This window comes from Phocoena sinus, chromosome 1, assembly GCF_008692025.1.
Source record: "Phocoena sinus isolate mPhoSin1 chromosome 1, mPhoSin1.pri, whole genome shotgun sequence".
Classification (NCBI taxonomy): Eukaryota; Metazoa; Chordata; class Mammalia; order Artiodactyla; family Phocoenidae; genus Phocoena; species Phocoena sinus.
This window is the reverse complement of record NC_045763.1, coordinates 238,725-258,059: the sequence shown is the minus strand read 5'-3', so window position 1 is coordinate 258,059 and position 19,335 is coordinate 238,725. Positions and strand designations below refer to the sequence as shown.

The 19,335-nt window shown below is 67.0% G+C and overlaps 1 protein-coding gene across 3 annotated transcripts in view; it reads right to left on the bottom strand.

The window, feature by feature from the left end:
• Positions 1 to 3,192: 3,192 nt before the first annotated feature.
• AGRN (agrin) overlaps positions 3,193 to 19,335 on the bottom strand; it is a 32,777-nt gene continuing 16,634 nt past the window's right edge. The window contains exons 4-36 of one of the 3 annotated variants that reach the window (XM_032647245.1): positions 18,127 to 18,342; positions 17,706 to 17,930; positions 17,393 to 17,617; positions 16,998 to 17,204; positions 15,711 to 15,929; positions 15,442 to 15,636; positions 15,149 to 15,349; positions 14,918 to 15,066; positions 14,729 to 14,834; positions 13,892 to 14,008; positions 13,645 to 13,809; positions 13,346 to 13,489; positions 13,115 to 13,239; positions 12,934 to 13,039; positions 12,536 to 12,841; positions 12,319 to 12,456; positions 11,741 to 11,868; positions 11,472 to 11,586; positions 11,274 to 11,393; positions 10,809 to 11,156; positions 10,390 to 10,582; positions 10,062 to 10,277; positions 9,368 to 9,597; positions 9,141 to 9,275; positions 8,946 to 9,042; positions 8,676 to 8,840; positions 8,441 to 8,552; positions 7,856 to 7,972; positions 7,536 to 7,728; positions 7,366 to 7,453; positions 5,961 to 6,185; positions 5,374 to 5,477; positions 3,586 to 5,021 (exon numbers count right to left, since the gene is read on the bottom strand). In XM_032647245.1, the coding sequence (XP_032503136.1) occupies positions 4,864 to 5,021; positions 5,374 to 5,477; positions 5,961 to 6,185; positions 7,366 to 7,453; positions 7,536 to 7,728; positions 7,856 to 7,972; positions 8,441 to 8,552; positions 8,676 to 8,840; positions 8,946 to 9,042; positions 9,141 to 9,275; positions 9,368 to 9,597; positions 10,062 to 10,277; positions 10,390 to 10,582; positions 10,809 to 11,156; positions 11,274 to 11,393; positions 11,472 to 11,586; positions 11,741 to 11,868; positions 12,319 to 12,456; positions 12,536 to 12,841; positions 12,934 to 13,039; positions 13,115 to 13,239; positions 13,346 to 13,489; positions 13,645 to 13,809; positions 13,892 to 14,008; positions 14,729 to 14,834; positions 14,918 to 15,066; positions 15,149 to 15,349; positions 15,442 to 15,636; positions 15,711 to 15,929; positions 16,998 to 17,204; positions 17,393 to 17,617; positions 17,706 to 17,930; positions 18,127 to 18,342 (5,588 nt within the window). In that variant the 3' untranslated portion in view covers positions 3,586 to 4,863. Of the gene's footprint in view, positions 3,204 to 3,585; positions 5,022 to 5,373; positions 5,478 to 5,871; positions 6,186 to 7,365; positions 7,454 to 7,535; positions 7,729 to 7,855; positions 7,973 to 8,440; positions 8,553 to 8,675; positions 8,841 to 8,945; positions 9,043 to 9,140; positions 9,276 to 9,367; positions 9,598 to 10,061; positions 10,278 to 10,389; positions 10,583 to 10,808; positions 11,157 to 11,273; positions 11,394 to 11,471; positions 11,587 to 11,740; positions 11,869 to 12,318; positions 12,457 to 12,535; positions 12,842 to 12,933; positions 13,040 to 13,114; positions 13,240 to 13,345; positions 13,490 to 13,644; positions 13,810 to 13,891; positions 14,009 to 14,728; positions 14,835 to 14,917; positions 15,067 to 15,148; positions 15,350 to 15,441; positions 15,637 to 15,710; positions 15,930 to 16,997; positions 17,205 to 17,392; positions 17,618 to 17,705; positions 17,931 to 18,126; positions 18,343 to 19,335 lie in introns of those variants that run through there. The other 2 variants (XM_032647261.1, XM_032647253.1) reach the window with 2 other exon arrangements.

Genomic DNA, 19,335 nt, shown 5'->3' with positions numbered 1-19,335 from the left:
GGCCTGTCGACACGCTTACAGACACGGTACAGGGGCTGGACACACCTGCAGGGAAGACATTGTCATGATGGTGGGAGATACACAGACAAGTGGGGAGGGTCCCAGGCTGGAACTCCAGGGCTGGGGACCCCAGAGCACAGTCAGTGTTCTTCTCCATCTCCCTGCCCCCAGCCCCTCCTGGTCCCAGAGGAACCTCAACCAAGGCCTGTCCTGTCTATGCAGAACCGAACTAACCAGAGACACGCTTTCTTCTCCAATCTGGAACAGAGGGGGAGCTCGAGGATGCTCAGCAGCTCCCCATAGGACCCGGCTCCTTCCCAAGCACCAATATCAACACGTCAGGCAGCAGCAGTAGGCAGGACTTGCGCCCAGCCCTGCCCACAGCACCGGAGTCCTGGGGCGAGAGGTGCCGATGACGGTGCCCGTTGACCCACAAACCACAGGGCGAAGGGGAGGCGCCACAGGGTGGGGGCAGGTGTAGGGGGATGGGCTTCGCTTGGGACTTGGTTGGGCCTGCCCAGGCCCGATAGGGGCGTGGGCAGGGACCCGGGGGCCAGAGGAGGGACCGTCCAGAAGGCCATCACAGGGCGGGGCAGGGAGGGTTGGCGAGGGCGGGCAGAGCCGCACCGGGGCTTTCCCAGGCTGGCCCAGGGTCACATGCACATGACGCGGACATGATCTTTTCTGAGCACCAGAACTTGCCTGGGGGACAAGGAGTGAGGCCAGTGGAGCCCGAGGGGTGGTTCCAGGCAGAGCCCAAAACATCCTCCTGCCTGAGCTCCAGCTGGATGTTAAACCTGGGAATCGCAGGGCTCTGGGGCTGACAGGTTCCTGGAGACCCAACCTACTTCCACTATTCCTGAGCCTAAGAGGGCCTTTGACCCTGCCGGAGGCCACCATGCCAGGCTCACTACACCCCTTGTAGGGATTCTGGAGCCCTCACCGCTGACGCATTGCCCTGGCCCCGCAGATCAGATCTTGTCCAGCCCCCTCACTGATCTAGGGAGTCACTCGGGGTCTTAGGGCAACCCTCCCTGTGACCTCCAGCCTCACCAAACCCCAGAGGGGCTGTTCCGGATGTGCCAGGAAGTGGCGACAGGCGTCTCACAACTGTGGCTCGCCACAGACGTCCACATCCAGCTGGGGTCTGAGCTCACAGGAGTGTGTGCACACCCGGGGTGGGCGGGCGGTCTGGTGGAAAGGGCAGGAAGGGCAAGTCCCGTCTTCCCTCTTCATGGAGGCCAGAAGCTGGCTTGACTTGAGCCCCATCCCGGGTCTCACACACACCCCTGCCAGGGAGCTCACCCCTAAACTTGGTCCTTAGGAGGGTCGGGTCGGGGTGGGGGATGAGCCTGTCAAGGGAGGGCTGATCCTTGCAGGTCAAGGGGCCACAACTAGAGGGGGAGACCAGAGCCTCCAGGATGGCCCCAGTTTCAGGACTGGGGAAACGGGGGACCCCACCAGGTGTAACACATCTCTGGTGGCCCAAAGGGAGCCTGGAACAAAGCAAGGAGTCCAGGGGAGTGAGAGAGGGTCTGTTACTGACCTGACACGTGCTGCCCGCTCTAGGCTCCAGCCACTGCCACCCGAGAGCACCATCCATTCCCTAGGGTCAGGGTACCTCTGACCCCCCACCGAGACCCAGCCCCCCGATCGGAAAGAGTCCCATCCACCCGCCGGGGTGAGGCTGGGCCTCGCTGGCCCGGGACGCGTGGAAGGGGGCAGGTGTCAGAAGGTCAGGCCTGAGCGCCACCGGTCGGGAGCAGGAGACGTCCCGGGGAGCATCTCGCCCGCACCCCCTGTCCGCGCCCGTCGGCCGGAACCGCACGTGGTGGGGTCCCGGCTTCTGGCCACCGGGAGGCCGGGCTCACCTGCGCGAGGTCATGTCTGCTGGGCTCAGGGTGCTCCGGCCGCACGGAGGAGGTCCCGCCTACCTCGAGGATCCGCCCACCGGAGCTCCGCCCACCTTAGAGGTCCCGCCCCTCCCGAGCTCCCTTAAAAGGAGCCGCGCCCTCAGGTCTCGCTACGGTACTGGGAGGTTGCACCAGTTCCCTAGGGCGCCGGGCTTCAGGACGAGGGGCTCACGCCACATCACGGGCTAGGAGGGCGAAGGCGCCAGGCGGCCCTGGTCCGAGAGGCGCGTTAAGTGATTAATTATGTGTCCTGTTCGTCTGGGTGCTTTCCTTCCAAGAACCTTTCGAGCTCCACCTCCGTCCTGGGGGAGGAGGGGCTGCACTTCCCGCACCCTGGGTGGAGGGGCTCGGAGCTAGAGAAGCGGGTGGAACAGGTCCCACCGGCCCCGCGTCCCGGAGGGGGACCCCAGAGGGACGGAGGTGGGAGCCCACGTGATAACCAGCTCTTCCCTCTTAGCCGTCCTAGCTTGGGCTGCCGGCTCCCCTTCTCTCCACCTCTGCCACCCGCCTAGTCGCCACACTTCCTAAGTGATGCTGACACCCCCTTGACCTCAGGGCCTTTGCTCCTGCTACAACTGCCCCCACCAGGCCGGCTTTCCCTGGGGCCCGCTGGCCAGTCGCCTGGGGGTTTCACCCTTCCTTGCCTGGGCCTAACCTGGGGATCCCGTTAGGACTGTCAGGGCCTGCCCAGCGCCACGCCGCCCCCCCACCCCTCCACCTTTTCAGGAGCGGTACACCACCAGCTTGGGACCTTCTGCTGCTTGCAAGCCCTGATCCCAAATCACCACCACCAGTGCCAAGAGCAGGTTGGAGTGCCCCTCGCCCTCCTTGGCTTTTCCTCTTCCTCACCGTCCTGACAACCTGGAGGGTCCTGCACCCTCAGCGCTTGTTGCCCCGAGAGCTCCTCCTTCTGGAAGCATCAGCTCCCAGAGCACCCTCTCCTGGTCCTCCCACTGTGGGGGTCTCTTCTCCCCTCACTCAGCCGAGCCCACCTACTCCCTCATGTGCCCGGCCTCAGCCCAGCTTCCCCTCTGCTTGGTAGCCCACGGCCTACTGGACTCCACTCAGGCGGCCTCAGCCCCTCAGCCCAGCCACTCCAGACGCAGCAGGGGGCCTGCCCAGGTGCCCCTGCTCCTCAGTCAGTGCCTCCCCCTCCCTGTGTCCAGCCCAAACCGGCCCACCAGGGTCCCCTTCCCTCAGGCCTCACCTCCACCCCATCCTGGCTCCCCCAGAGGCCCTCCTTGCCCTTAGTACCGCCAGCCCGCTCTCCTCGCAGCCCCTCTTCCCATCCTGTGCTCACAGACACCCGGACGTAGGCTGGTACATGTGCAGATGCATACACACATGCACACGTGGTGGGGGCTGCAGCCTGCCCGCAAGGCCCGCCATCCCTAAGGAGGCGACCTGGGCTGCAGGCCTCACGGGCCCCCCCGGCCAGCCCCTTGCACAACAGTGTACGCACTCGCCACTCAGGGTTTCCTCGCCAAAAGCAGCCCCCACCCCAGCACAGGACCCCCTCCTCCATCCAGAGCCACCTGAGGGAGCTTGAAGCCTGCATGCCACCATGAAGCTCAGCGAGGAGCTCCCGGGACAGGAACTGGCCGGGTGGGCGAGCACAGGGCCAGGCGGGGTTGAGCGCTGTGGTGTTGGTGTGGACAGATGCAAGCACCTCTTGCAAGTGTTCAGACTTTATTTCACGGTGATTGACACAAACACAAATTGGAGTTAGTAACAGGACTTCTGAGGCTCCTGCAGCCTCTGAGCCTGACAGCCTGGCTGGGCTGGGGGAGAGGCTGGGGGAGGGGCTGCCACCCCCGCCAGGACAGGTGAGGGCGGCTGCAGGGACGGGACCAGATGAGACCTAACATTGCAGTTTAAGGCGTCTCTGGCTTTGCAGCCGTCTCTGCCACCCCGCACCTGCCCCTTGGTGTTGCCTAGACGCCCAGCCCGCCCCCGGTCACTCCTGGATAAGGACAACCCCTCCTCACACCACAACTGGACAGCTTTGCTGTGCAGCGTCCTCAGCTGCCCTCGGGCCAGGACAGGAAAGACAACAGCCCTGCCACCCCAGCTGTCAAATAAAATCAGTACATAAAGACTCTGCGGTTGGTGGCCAGGCCTGGACGTGCATCCTCAGGAGGGGATGCTGGCCCCCCCAGCCAGGCAGGCAGTGACGTCCTCCACGTCACAAGTGGCCCCACGCCCTCTCAGGGTTCCTCGTGGGGCCTTGAGGGGAGGAGGGGGGACACAGCCATGTCCAGGGTGGCTGGGTGGATGGGCAGGGCCAGCTACGGGCCAGGGTGCCCTGAACAGGCCTGTGCCCGACCTATGCTCTCCAGTGCCCTGGGACAGGTGGACTCAGCTGGAGGGAGGGGCACAGCATGGCCTCAACAGTGACATTGTTTCACAGGACTGACACAGGGGGCCTGGGCTCGGCGGGCCCTGGTGAGGCTGGTCCCGCCCAGCATAGGCAGGGAGGAGGGGCGGCTCAGATGGGAACCCAGAGAGGCCCCGTGGGGCTTGCACAGAGGAAGGGCACCCTAAACCCTACAGTGCCTACCTGCTCTGGGGACACAGGCCTCGCCAGATGGAACATGGGCAACGTATGTATGCGGGGCCTGCCGACAGGCTGGAGAACACAGGGGCCAGCACAAGTGGATACTTGGGGAAGGCACAGCCTGAGAGGCCAGGACACGGTGTCCCAAGGCAGAGGGGCACGTCCCAAGGCTGCTGAGTGAGCCAGGCCCTCCATGTGCAGCATTCCTCCCCCAGCCCCTTGGAGTCCCTTGGCACCAAGTCTGTCTCTGCAGCGTGCCTGCCTGGACGGGAGGGAGGCCGGGCCAGCAGTCCCTCCGGCTGACACATAGGCAAGAAAATCATATCAAAAAAGCAACAAGTTTACAAAAATAGAAAATAATTACAGCAGGGTGGGTCGTGGCTGCATTGTGGCTCACGGGGCAGGACAGGGCCGAAGGTCCGGCTTGGTGACGGCATCCTCCAGCAGGTTCAGCGGGCGCCGACCCACCACCACGTCCCGCAGGCAGCCCACGAAGCCCGTGCCGTAGGCCTTGGGCAGGGCCTGGCCCACAGGCAGCTTCTCTAGGCCACCTGCAGGAAGACAGAGGAAAGGTCACTGGGCTCAGTGACAGGCAGGCTGGACACTGGCGGGCAGAGGGCCCCACTGCATCTGAATGACCAGGTGAGTTACCTGCAGCCTGCCAGTGCCCGGGGGTGACCAGGGGACCAGCAGACGAGCTCCAGCCTCCTGGCCCTACACCACCCAGGGCACGGCAGGGGCTAAGACAGGAGGGGAGAGGGCCCCACCCCAGCCAGCCCACCTGCTGTCCTGGATAGCACTGACATGGGTGCCACTCTTCGTTGTCAGCTCCAGGGGATGGGACCTGTCCCTCAGAGACCCTTCGCTGTCCCTCCCCTGGCTTCCCCCCCACCAATCACTCACCCAACCACAGGGCTCCATCTGTGTCCAGCTGCGTGGCACCCAGTGGGGAGGAACCAGTCACAGGGGCCTCATTGCCCACCTGAAGGGAGCCTTCCCTCTGTTCCCTGGGGGCGTGGTGGGTGGGGTGAGGCCATCAGGTGGCTCCAGGTCCTGGTCCCTCCATCCCTTTCGCCCCAACACCACACCCTGGGGACCGTCACCAGGTGTCACCCCTGGGGGCCAGGATGGAGTGGCACTGACCCCGGGAGAGCACGAGATGGCCAAGGGCAGGGGGACCTCCTGTGGGTCAAGCTTTGCTGGAGGGAACGGCCAAGGCTCAGACCAGAGGGACATGTCCCCAGCCGGCGTCTGGGTAGAGCGGGGAAACCCCTTTCAGATCAGGGGTTCCCTGGCCATCACTGCTTCTCCTGTACCCTCTCATCTCTCCTTCCGTGCGGGCAGTGACCTCAGGTCGGGCCACCAGCCCTCCTCGCCCTCCTCCCCCTACCAAACTCCTACCCTAGCCACGAGTGGCCAGGCATGCCCTGGCCGGGCAAGTCCAGGCAGCTCCCGCTGCTATTCTCGGTGGCCCCAGGCTCCCTGCTGACCTGTGTGCCCTAACCCGCAACCAGCGGTTGGTGCTGACTGGTACGGTGGAGCGCAGCACCGTGGGCTGGGAGCCCAGGTCGTAAGCCAGCTGCAGGCGCCCGTCCACGATGGCCAGTGCGATGTAGTCGGCCCGCTCTGTGGCTTTGCCACTCCACAGCACCAGCCCCTGCGTGGCCTCGGTACGCAGGCTCAGCTCAAAGTAGTTGCTCTGTAGTGCCTTCTCACTGGTGGGCAGAGGGCTGGTCAGGACCTCTTGGGAGGGTGGTGGGGACGGGGTAGGGGTGGTAGGAAGGTGAGGGGCATGGCTACAGAGGCCACAAGGGCTAGTGGTGCCACCGGGGCAGCTGGATGGGCAGGTGGTGTCAGTGGGACAGATGGGCCGAGAGATGGATGGTGGGAGGTGGGGCCAGACGGGCAATCAGAGGAGTGAGGTGGACAGACACAGGGACAGCTCGGCAGGGAGATGCTCAGAGAGATGGGAAGGCAACAGGCAGACGGCAGGGGCCAGGGGCCGCTGCTCACCTGGGAAGTGCCCTGGAATCCCGAGTTTCAGGGCTTAGATGCAGGAAGAGAGGGAGGCAGGTGAGCTGGGGCACAGACAGGCTGTAGTGCGGGGTGGGGCGGGACCCAGCAGCAGCTCCTCCCCACACCCCGTCTCCACCAGTGGAAGGCGGGCGGAGCAAGCATCCACGGAAGACACACAGGACCCTGGGGTGTCGGCTCCACCCACCACAGAGCCCGGGCCATGACACACATGCAACACACATGGGCAGACACAGAGCTGGTAGGCACGGCCCAGGCCAGGTGCAGGGGAAACAGCCGGGGCACGGGCGACACGGAACGAAGACCGAGGGCCCCTGGTCGGGAGAGACCCCCGGATGGCCCCCCATACACGTGGGCGTGTGCACACACAGGAGCACATGGACTTGTGTGCACACTGAGACACACGTGCTCGTGTAGGCACACAGACACGTGGGCACGCACGCATGCCGTGCCGGTGCCCCGCGGCGAGGGGAGTAGTTGCAGGGGGCATTCCACGCATCTGGGAAGGGGCGGCTCCCCACTTTCAAGCGGGGAAACGGAGCCCCGGCAGCACCAACAGCTCCCCCGAAGCCCCGTCCTCCTCCACTGGGGATGGAAAGTTCTGCCCTCGCCCACCCTTGGGATGTGCTGCCCGGTGGGTGGGGAGCAGAGGATGGTGACAGTGAGGGTGGAGGCAGAGCTACTTACGCTGGGATCTCATTGGTCAGTTCGCTTGGAATCAAAGAGACAGAGACAGTGAGAAGGAAGGAGGGTGGAGGAGGGGCGGAGGTGGGCACAGAGCCGGGGCCGGAGTGGAGGGTCCCGCAGACAGGACCAGAGAGTGGAGGGCGGAGGGGCGCCTGGCTCCGGAGGGCACACTACCTCTCCGCCACGGCGTTGAGGTACTCGATGTAGGTCCGTCCGTCAAAGGCCAGCGTGTCCAAGTCCCCGGCCGACTTCTCAATCAGGCCTGAGAGACAGCGGGGTGAGTGCGGCCTCGGGCAGGCTCCCCCTGCCCCGTCCAGCCTTGGCCCTGTGCCAGAAGCGCTCACCCTTCTCGCAGTGCAGCCCTGAGAAGCCCCCAGGACACAGGCACTCGTAGGAGGCCTCCCGAGGGAGACAGGAGGCCCCGTTGAGGCAAGGGTGACCCTCGGCCTGGGTACAAGGGTGGTCTGTGAAGGACGAGACACCCACCGCCCGCACCACGTGCTCCCGGGCCAGCAGCTGGCGGCCGTTCAGCGAGACCTGGGGACGGGAGCGAGAGCCTCTGTCCAGCCTGCCCGGACGGCCCCCATCCCAGGAGGACAGAAGCCCCCTCTGGGATGGGCCCTTCCTCGAGACTGTACCAGGGCACCGCCCCCGCCCCACGTACCAGCTGGATGGCACCATCCAAGCCAGAGGACACGGCGGCTGCCCGGGCCAGCTTGCTGAAGTCAGGGGCCCCCCCTACGTAGAGCGGCTCCTTCAGGTTGAGGACGGTGTGCGGCACCTGGGGGGAGGTGCAGCGGGGTGAGGGGTGTGGAGCCCACCCACCGGGCAGGAACAGCTCGAGCCCCAGACCAGGGCCCGTCCCCCGGTGATGACCCACCCCGCGCCCTCCAGCCTGCTGGAAGCAGCGTTCATCACAGACACGGCCTCACGGGCTTAGTGAGGGCGGAGCTACGCTAGGGGCGGAGGCGGCAGAAGAGGAAGGAGGCAGGATGAGAGGAGACGGTACCTTGCGGGATTTCTGGCATCCGAAGAGCGGAGAGCGGAGAGCGGAGAGCGAGCGGGGTGGGGTTGCAGAGCGAGGGCCAGGGAGCAGTGAGAGCAGAGAGGAGACACAGACAGAGGCCCAGGGCAGAGGAGAGAAAACAGTCCAGTGAGCTCGGGCTACGGGGCGGGGCCGCGCGCCTCCCGGGAGGGGGAGGGCGGCGGCGAGCAGGGGGGCAGCCCTGGAGACACTCGCTCAGCTCACCGGGGACTCCCCCAGCACACGGGGCCCATCGTCGACCCGCATGGCTCCTTTGCGTCCGTTTCGCTCCAGGGAGACCCTGGTCCAGGCGCCCAGGGCCACCGGCTCCTTGCTCCTGGAGGAGGGCGGGGGGGGGGGGGGGGGGGGGGGGGGGGGGTGGTGCCGTGAGCGCACTGGGGCTCTGCCGGCCTGCCCGGCAGGGGCCCGAAGCCGGCCCCCTGCACCCCGTGCGGCCCACCTGATGACCGCTGCCCCCTTGCCCAAGTCGTAGCGGAACTCCAGGACACGGTCGTGCAGTGCCAGCGACACGAAGTCGCCCTTGCCGTCTGTCTTCTGCCCGTTGTAGAGGAGCAGGCCGCTGGGCCCCCGGGCCAGGAACACCACCTCCAGTGCCATCTTCTCCCTGGGGTCACATGAGGGCAGGCAGGGGTGTCTCGATGCCCCCTCACCCCATGGCTGGATGGGGTTGGGAGCCGCTTCCCCTCATCGACCCCTCTGCCCAACTGACCCCAGGTCCCGCTCAAAGGTGTGCAGGCCTTTCAGCTCCAGGTAGGAGAAGCTGCTGAAGTCGGCCAGGAAAGGCTGGCTATTCTCGTGCTCTGAGACTGCGAGGACAGGAGAGGATCACACAGGGTGCCGGGCCCTGACCCCAGAGCCCCAGAGCCCCCACCGCCCTCCCTGCCCTGAGCGCCGCTGTCCCCACCTGTCTGGCAGAGGCTGCCCTCCCGGCCCTGAGGGCACTCGCACTTGGCCTCGCCCTGGGGCAGCACGCGGCAGGGGGCTGCCCCATGGCAGGGGTTCGGCTGACAAGGGTCCTTCTCGTCAGCACAGGTCGGGCCTGGAGGGAGGCAGGTTGGGGTCCCGGGAGGCCTGAGTCCCAAGCACAGACACACAAGTCCCCCCAGCACCCGGCCCAGGGCCCGCCCTCACCAAAGCGGCCGGGTAGGCACCGACAGTGGAACATGCCGGCCTCCAGGGCCTGGCACGGGGCCCCGCCGAGGCAGGGGTTAGGCACACAGGGGTGGTCCCCGCACTCGCCCACTCCAGAGCTTCGGGTCGCAGACCCCTGCCAGTCACTCAGCTCCAGCTGCTGGTTGTTGACGTCCAGCAAGCGGATGCAGCCCCTCAGCCCAACGCCGACAGAGGTCCGCTCGAGCACCCTGCCACCGAGATGAGAGGGTCAGGGGTCACAGGCCAGAGACCAGAGCTGTCTGTCCTCTCTCACAACCAGCTGTGACACTGGCGTCCCTGTCAGCCGGGGTCGTGAGTCAGGGCTGCTACCCGTCCCCGACCCCTCTTTGGGTCCTCACGAGATGGACAGTCAACCCACAGAATCAGGAGGCGGGTTGGGCTGAGTCAAGGGTCTGGACTGAAGGTCAGGGCCAGCCCAGCCCCTCCTTGGTGATTACACGGCAGCTTGGTCCTCAGCATCAGGACAGAATCAGGATCACGGTCAAGGGCTGGGGCTGAGGCCAGCGTCACAGCGGGGGGCCACACCCACACTTCCAACCCCTCTGTTATCCACAGGGAGCTTGGACCTCCTGGATGCCACCCCAAGAGTCAGGGATCAGGGCCAAGGTCGGGGGTCTGCGGTCGGGGCCACACCACCCTCCTCCATGCTCACACGGAAGCCTGGTCCTCCGGGACGCCACCCACAAAAAGGTCCATGTCCAGGTTGAGGCCGTCAGTGCCACTGGGGCTCTGGCCCAGGACAGGGGTCTCACCATCCACCGAGAGAGTGCCCTGGCGCCAGTGCCGAGACAGCTCCAGGTGATGCCACCGGCCGGGCTGCACGGGCACTGAGCTGGTGAGCACCGCGGGCCCCGAACCTGTGTCGAACCTGGGGGGCGGGAACAGGCGCTCAGGACAGCCAAACGGAGCCAGGACCACGGGCTGGCCCTGCCCCCCACCCCCACCCTCATCCCTGACACCCCCAAACACCCGCCACCCACCTGAGCTGCACGCGGCCCCCCAGCAGCGCCAGTGCCAGGAAGTCCTTGCCCCGGACATTGCCGTTATACAGCAGCAGACCCTGGGGCTCCAGTGCCCGGAATTCAAGCGCCAGGCGCAGGGTGTGGTAGGCACGGAGGGTGGGGAAGGCCAGGAAGGAGTGGCCCCCGAAGGCCGGCACGGAGGGGCGCGGTGCTGCAGGAGACGGAGGGGCAGTGGAGGGCACAGAGGACCCGGCTGCCCGGGCTCTGACTGCCGGTCCGAAACCCCCAGCCCTGTCCCCAGCGCTGGGCCAGGGAGTCCAACCGGCCGCTCACCCCAGCCTGGCCCCCCCCGCCCGGGCCCCCACTCCCGGCGGCCCGGCCCTCCCCAACCTGGCCCCCTCTGCCTCCCTGCCCCTCCCCCGCGTGGATGACCTTACCCTGCTCGCAGACAGCGCCCCCCCTGCCCGCTGTGCAGCGGCAGGTGAAGTCTTCACCTGAGCCCTGGTCCTGGCAGGTCCCCCCGTGGAGGCAGGGCTGGGAGTCACAGGGCCTTGGGGGCTGCTGGATGCCCGGGGGCGAGGGCCGGTGTGCAGGCACACGGCTAGGGGCAGGGGTGGGGGGCTGGCGCGCGGTGAAGGGCACTGTGATCCTGCTGACGGGCCGGCTGGTGTGACTGGGATAGAGGGCCCGAGGGGTCACAGCTGAAGGTGGCAGGCGGGCCACAGTGGTGGCTCTGGCCGTGGCTGCAGCAGGGGTGGCTCCCGTGAAGAACGCAGGAAACCAGTCTGGGGGTAGGGGAAGCTGTCAGGATCCGCAAGGAGCAGGGATCCCAAGCGCAGTGCGCGGCGTTGGGGATGGAGGGTGGGGACAAGCTGTGGCTGGCGGCCGGACCAGGCTCTCACCGAAGTCCATGAACCGCACGTGTTCCTGCAGAGGCCGCCTCACGCCCAGGGACCGGCGCCTGGATGCCTGGATCTGCCGGACCAGGGCCTGGCACACATCGGGTGCCCTGAAGGCTGTGGCTGGGGAGGAGGGACCCTGAGCATGGTGGAGGCCAGGGCAGCCCCCCACTTCCCGGGGGGACTGGGGTGGGGGCTCACTGGGGTCGAAGTGCACATCCACGATGGCTCGGACGGAGTTGCCGGGCCCCAAGTCCCGCAGGCGGACACTTCGAAAGTCCTTCTTAAGGTCCGAGTTCCGGAAGAGGTCATCCAGCTGCGGGTGGAGAGTGAGTTAGGGCTCCGGGAAGCTGCCCAGGCTGGACTGTTGGGCCCTCCTCCCGCCCCCACAGCGCTTCTCTGGGTCTGTCCTGGGAAAAAGGCCAGTGGCTGGGTAGGGGCTGCCACCCTGGCCATGGCCCCACACTTACCGCGCTCTCGATGCTCCTGGCCGTCTCCCCAAACAGCTCGGACTTGGGGTCGGCCATCTCCGGCGTGTAGAACAGCTCCTGCCCCTCGACCCCCTCGAGCTCCAGCACACCCTGGAACACCTTGGTGGCTGCGGGGGAGGGAGCAGTGAGGTCCTGCCCGGCACCTGCCTGGCCTCTGGGCCAGCCTTGGGCGCAGGCCCCAGCAGTGAGCCACGCGGGGTGCAGGGCAGGTGGTGGTTAGTCAGATGGTCATGAGGTTAGTGCGGACCCCGGGGCAGGGCTGGCATCGGTTACCAGACAGACTCCTCGGAGCAGTGCCCCAGGCCGGCTTGCAACAGGAAAAACAGGTTAGCCACGGGGTCCTGGGCACCCACGCGTGTGCGGGGGCCGAGAACACACGTTATGTGTGCACGTACTGAATCCCCAAGACCGCTTGCACGTGTGTGCTAAAATCAGAAGGTCACAAAGCCTGGGTGCCCACCTGCTGGACAGGCCTGTGGCCGGGAGGAGAGACAGCATCTCTGGATGTGTCCAGGCCATTCCACACGCTCCACCCAGGCCCCCGGCCAGCCACTCACCAGGACAGTTGGAGCCCTCTGCGTCCAGTGAGGGCGTCTTGCCATCTGAGCAGCAGCCCATAGGCGAGTTGTAGCAGGAAGCCCTCTCCATGGGTGGCCCGGGGGTCCCAGCGCTGTCTCTCTCAGGGGGCTCGAGTCCTGGGGAGGTGCCGTCTGAGCCCAGCCCCAGGTGCAGCCCTCCTGGGCCCTGCCCCCACGTCCCGGAGCCTGTGCTCACCTCCTGAGCCAGCCGCACTGGCCTCCAAGTCACCACTCAGCTCCTCGTCGCCGCTCCCATCGGCGCTGCCAAAGGCAGATGTGACGAGGCTGGCTGCCGGGGAGGCGGCCGTGGGAGGCATGGTCAGCACAGGCCTTGCAGCGGTCCTGGGGACGCTGGCAGTGGTCCAAGGTTGCGATGCGGGTCGAGCGGTACTGCTGGGAGCCAGGGAGAGGGCGCTGGGTGGAGGCAGCAGCGCCTTGCTCAGGTCAAGCCCTGAGGGGGCCACAGAGGCAGATGTCGGACGGGGGCCGGAAGTGATGTCTTCTGTAAGGAGAGGAGATTCCAGGTGGCGGGGCTGGTGGTCAGAGCGGGGTCAGGCCTTCCTGGTCAGTCTGGGGCAGTGGGTGAGGCCTTACCCTGGCAAGGGCCGAGGCTCTGGATAGAGATGTCCAAGCCCTGGCGGCAGGCAATGGTCCTCAGCTGGCACTCGTCGCCATAGGTGACTCCATCTGACCCACAGACCTGGGGCACAGGACACGGATGCTGGGGGGAGGCCCCTCCGCACCCCTGCCACCCTCCACACTACCCATCCCTCACCTTGGTAGCATTGGCCCCTGGACAGGCGGGTGTTGGGCACACACAGTGGGCGGAGCCAGCCTCCTCCACGCAGGACGCCCCGAACTCACAAGGCATCTCAGCACAGGTCTTGGGTGCCGGGGAGTCTGGGGCACAGACACGGGAGAGCCCACTGGCTCAGGAAACCCCGCCCCTATGACGGCCTCATCCCCAGCACAGGGGGCCAGGGGCAGTGCCAGGTCTGGCCCTCACCTGTCTCACAGCCAGCAGGGCCCAGGGCACGGCCGTCTGGACACTGCCCGCACCTGGGTCCGGCCACCCCGGGCTTACAGGAGCACAGCCCGGTCATCTGTTCACAGTCGTCCCGCACGGCCCCCTGGGGGTCACAGCTGCAGGCTGGGAGGCAGGGGAGGAGGCTGAGACCTGTGCCCGGCTTCCCCGCAGGCTCCAGGGCCTGGCCCAGCCCCTGCCAGGGGGGATGAGGAGAGCAGGGACAGGGTGGGCAGGCAGCAGTGCTCAGCTGGGGACCGATCGTGGGCCCCGTCACTCACGGGTACAGCCACTCCGGCCATCGGTGACAATGCCACGAAAGTTCCAGAAGCCGGGCTCGCAGCGGTCACACTTGAGGCCCCCCACGCCCGGACGGCAGGAGCACTGGCCTGTGGCCGGGTCACAGGTGCCACCGTAGGAGCCGTGGGGGTTGCACTGGCACGAGCCTGCAAGGCCAGGGCAAGGCAGGGTCACCGCAGCTGCGTGGCTCTGCCTGGCTGCGGGTCAGGGCCAGGCTCGGGTACTCACTGGGGCAGCCGGCCAGGCCCACACCCCGGGCAGCAGTGATGTTGTCCAGGCAGCAGCCGTAGGGGCTCTGAGCGCAGTGCAGGGGAACCGCAGGCAGCAGCGGGGCCAAGGTGGGGGCTGCAGGGAGGGGCAGGGGTTGAGATGCCAGGCAGGGCCAGACGCTCCACCTGGGCACGGCCCCTCTGCCTCGACCGCCCCCGCCCTCACCACTCAGCCCTCCAGATGCCGGCTCCCACCAGGGCCCGTGGGTCTGCAGCTCGGGTCACAGGCGGGACCCCCATACCGCACATGAGAACAATAACGTGTCTGCACACCGAGTACCAGCAACATGTGAAACGCCCACAGATCGTGGACGTGAAGCTCCGTGCACACACATACAACCAGAGCCACACGCTCGGATTAGTAGGCCTCTGCAAGGTGGCAGGCACACACGTACACCGCACTCCCCCGCGCACAGACACATACAGGAGAACTCGTGCGTGCACAAAGATTCCACGATTGCCGGTCATCATCAGTCTCCTCTCAGAAGAAAAAGTGCCCGGAGGGTGGGCCTCGCTGGTTCACTGATGCCCCCTCGCACACAGTAGGTGCTCAGTGCACACTTGCTGAGCGGCAGGCACACACGTCCACGTACCACAGCTGCACAAATGCGGATATACACTAACAGCACACACTGCAAACACGATACACGTGTTCACACACGCCCACCACAGCATACACGCAACAACTTCGAACAAGACGTGGACCCCCACAAGCCTCACACCCGTGGGCACACATACCTTTGAACAGGCACATGTGTGCCCACACACAGCCGGACACGCCCGCACGCCCACTCACCACTGCAGGCTCCCTGGGCCACGACGTACAGCTCTGGCCGCGATTCACACCTGGCCTTCTTCAGCTCACACTCGGTGTGGTAGGTGACCCCGTCCGAGCCGCACACCTGCAGGAAGGGTGTCAGGGCAGGTGTGGGCGGCCACGGCCCCTGCCTCACTGCCCAGTGGGAGTCGGGGCGGGGGGCCTCACCGGGCTCCTCAGGGTGCTCTGGCAGCTGAAGTCGCAGACGCACGGCCCGTCCTCTGAGTCCTCGTCCCAGATGCCGCCTCGCTGCTGGCACAGCTCCTGTCCACACTCACCGTGCTCTCCAGAGCCCGAGCCTCCCGAGCCGCACTCGGCTGCAGGGAGGAGGCCAGGTCATCTCGGGGTCCCGGCCGAGGCCGGCGCCCAGCAGCCCACACCAGCTGCCCCCGAGCCTACCCTGCTCACACGGCCCCACCCGGGCCTCCTCTATCTGCATCTGCTGCTGGCAGGCCGCCTCGCGGAGCTCGCAGGAACTGCGGTAGGTCACGCCGTCGCTGCCACACACGGGGCCGGGCGGAGGGCGCTCGCACCGGGGACACACGCACCGCCCCGCCGAGCACACGGCCCCGAAGGCGCACACTGTGTCTCCGCAGGTCTCTGCAGAAGGCGGGGCCGGGTGGGGGGTCAGCTGATACTGGGTGGAGGAGGCACGGGACCACAGCCCGCCGGGCGCCCCCAGCCCCGCTCACCGCAGGGTCCAGCCGAGGCCACGTGCAGGCCGATCTGGCGTGTGCAGGCGTGCACGTGCAGCTCACACTCGCTGGCATATGTGCGCCCGTCAGAGCCACACACGGGCTGGGCCGAGGCCACGCACTCGGAGGGGCATACGCAGCGCCCGGTCTCAGCCTCGCACAGGGCTCCAAAGCGGCACTGCCCACAGCGGTCTGGGGAGGAGGCTCCATCACCACGGTGACGAGGACGGCCACCCCCCAGCTAGACCCACTCATCCACCACTGACCACAGGGTCCTCGGCGAGCCACCCGGATCTCCCGCCCAAAGGCGCAGGCCGTAGCCTCCAGCTCGCACGTGCTGCCGTACGTGACGCCGTCGCTGCCACACACGGGATCGTAGATGCCTGAACACGCTCGCTGACACGCACACTCGGCTTCCCCATTCTTCACAGCACACATCGCCCCGAATGGACACTGCACCCCGCGGCACGGGGACGGGGGCTGGTCTGGGGAGAATGTGGCCACTCAGCAGGGTCCCCACCTGCTCTCCTAGGCGACGCGCAAAGCCCCACGCAGCAGACCCTTTCCCAGGGTGGGGATGGTGTGGGAAGAGTGGACCAGGAGGAGGGCGGGATGCGCAGGACACAGCAGAGAAAGGGACAGACGCGGACACACGTGGGCAGGGACACAGACTCAGACGGCCCCAGGTCCCGGCGTGAGTGTGGGGAGGGGCTGCCCTCTAGACCCAGGAGCTTCTGGACTGGTCTCAGGGGCTGGTGGGAGGGCCAGCTTTACCAGCCCACCCAGGCCACTGACCCTTGACCACCAGCAGCCCTGGGACGCCCATGCGTGGGGGCGGGGGTGCTCTCTCTGTGGGGGGACGAGTCTGCAACCCAGAGCCACACCCAGGGCCACACGGGGGAGGAGGTGTCTGTCCACTTGCTCTGAGGACCGCAAGGCCAGGCAGCAGCGAGCCACCCCCCCCTGCCGCGCGGGGGGCAGACCTCGGGCTGTGGGCTCCTGGCGGCAGGCGCGGTACCTCATCCTGCCAGCAGGTCAGGCTGGAAGACACAAGAGGTGGACCCAAGAGGGAAGGGAGAGCAGAGGAGAGGAAACAGACACAGAAAGAGAGACCGGAAAGATGGGCAGACCGGCCGACGGGGACGGAGGTAGAGGTGGGCAGAGCCCCAGTCCACTCAGGACGCGCTGTCTCTGCCCATTCCTGGTCCCTCGAAGCCCGACTGAGACGCTGCCTCTAAGGCGGCTGTGTGTCCCAAGAGTGTGGCACCCGGAGGACTTGAGGGCTGTCGGGCAGGTCCCAGGGAGCCTGCCCACGGACCCCTGCCTCTGCCGCACATCCCCCCAGGTGCTGCAGGCACCTCCCTGACAGATGCCACCTCCCCAGAGCCCGCCGACGGGCAACAGCCCTGCCAAGGCTCCCCAGAGTGACCAGCTGTCGCCCACAAGCCCAGGGAGGAGAAGCATGACTCAGGATGGAGATGGCACGTGATGACAGGCAGCGGGGACTGCCGGACCAGCCTGCTCGCGGCACGGAGCCCGCCCACGGTGCTCACCACACGGGCCCTGGCGTTTGGCGGGGATGCTGCGCTGCTGCTGACACTCGGCCTGCTGGCGCCGGCAGTCATTGTCATACGTGCGCCCGTCGTGGGCGCACACGGGTTTGTAGGCCCCATCACAGATGACACGGTCGCAGGAACAGCGGGGGCGGCCTCGGCGGGACAGGCACACGGCACTGAACTTGCACGCCTCTGGGCACTGGTCTGGGGAGGCAAGGAGATCAGAAGAGCCAGAGTACCACGCTGGCCCCCACGCTGGGATGTGCAGGGGATCCACGGGCACACGAGGTGATGAGTGGGGACCCACGAGGCACGCGAGGGAGGGTGGGGACAGGCGGGGCCCTGGGTCATGCAGAGTGCCAGGACGGGGCCCTCCCCCAGGAGCCGCCCACCTCGAGGCTGGCACTGGCCAGAGCGCACTTTCTGGAGGAGGAGGCCTCGGGTGGCCCCGGTTCGGCCCATGACGCAGTCGTTACCATAGGTAACCCCATCATCCCCACACACGGGCGCCTGCCTCGGAGGGCAGCTCTCTGGCCGCAGGAGCATCTCGGGGCGCCGCGTGCGTGGGTCCACACGGCAGATGAGGCTCAGGTCGTTGAGGGCGCCCTGGCAGGGGTCTGGGGGCAGGGAGGCGGAGGTCAGGGCACTGCCGCTGTGCGCACACACTGACTGAGGTCACGCTACACGCGCAGGGGTAGCGCTCACCGCAAGGGCCGTCGAACTTCTTGAACACGTTTTCCTGGTGGGCGCAGGCTTGGCGCAAGAGCTGGCACTCGCTGGGGTAGTCAGTGCCGTCGCTGCCACACACAGGGCCCTCGGGGGCCCCCAGGCACGTGGCAGGGCACAGGCACGTGGCTGTCAGTCCATCTGCGGAGCGCGCACAGGTGCTGCCAAAGCTGCAGGTTACATTGGAGCAGGGGTCCCTGGTCCCTGTGGGCGGAACAGGGCGGGGTCACACTGGCCGGCGGCGGGCCCTCAGCGCACGCCCTCACCGCAGGCCCCGCCCTCCTCATCCCTCCTCACTCAGGCCCGCTCCAGCCCCTCCCCCGCGCCCCCCCAACTGCAGGCCCCACCCCCCTCACCACAGTCCCCGCCCCCCCTCACCAAGGCCCCGCCCCGCACTCACCGCAGGGCCCCCGGCGCAGCAGGCGGATGCGCCTCTGCTGGCTGCACTGCGCCCGCTGCAGCTCGCACTCGTTGCTGTAGGTGGAGGCGTCCGAGCCGCACACGGGCGCCACCACGCTGGGGCAGACGCTCTTCTTGCACACGCAGGAGGCTCGGCCCGGCTCCTCCGCGCTGGGCTCGCAGACGGCGCCGAAGCCACACAGCATTCCTCGGCACGCTGCGGGTGGGGCGGAAGACGCGACGGGGTGGGTAGGGGCCCGGCCCCTGCCGCCTCCAGGCCCACGGTCATCATGCACACAGTCCGACGTCCGCACACCTGCCAGGACCTTGCACGGACGGTCACACATGCACATGCGTGCCCACCCGTGTTCGTGCTGGCGCTCACAGGAACCCCGGGCGCGCCCATCACAGCCAGGGCCTCATGCCCTCCCCCTCTCAACAAACTCCTCCCCCCGCAGAGCCTTCTCTGCCCCCGCCCCCCTCAGCCCCGCAACTGTGGAAGGGGCATTGCATCTGCTCCTGACCCACTCCGCACACAGAGGACAGACAGACAGCCCCCAGGCCGATTCCATCACAGGGAATCAGCATCCCCACCTCAGAATCAAAGCCCCTCTTCCGACTGTGACCTACTCCTCAGAACCCCGGCCCGCCCCGCCCCCTCCCTGGGAGCTGCTCCAGTGTCCCCGCCCACACCTGGCCCCTGCCACCTCCCCAGGGACCAGCTCCTCTGCCTTTCATGGACCGGCCCGAGGTCAGACGGCTGCAGGACAGGGGGTGGGGTTATCTGAGGTCAGGTCACATGCTCCACGCTCGGCCCAGAACCCAGTGCCCTGCCGGCCCCCACCCCTCTCTTCTCACTTATTCCCCTTCCTGCTTCTCTGGAGGCCTCCCCTCTCCTCAGGCCTGTCCCCACTTGGGTTCTTGTCTGCCCACTCCCCCACCTTCCACGTCCCCACAGCCAGCCTCCCCCAGGTCCGTGCTCTGCTGTGGCTCGTGGCCTCCCAGCTGCAATCTCTCGCTGGGGCCCCGCGGGCACCCACACACCTCATCCTTCCTCACCTATCCTCCTGGGCCCCCACCTCAGGAAATGTCGCCGCCCCCACCCCCTCCCCAGGCCCTGCTGCCCCACCTCACGCTCAGCATGACCTCCTCAGGGACCCTAGCACACCGGGCCCTGCGCACCCGACTGTTTTCTTCTTTAAACATTCTA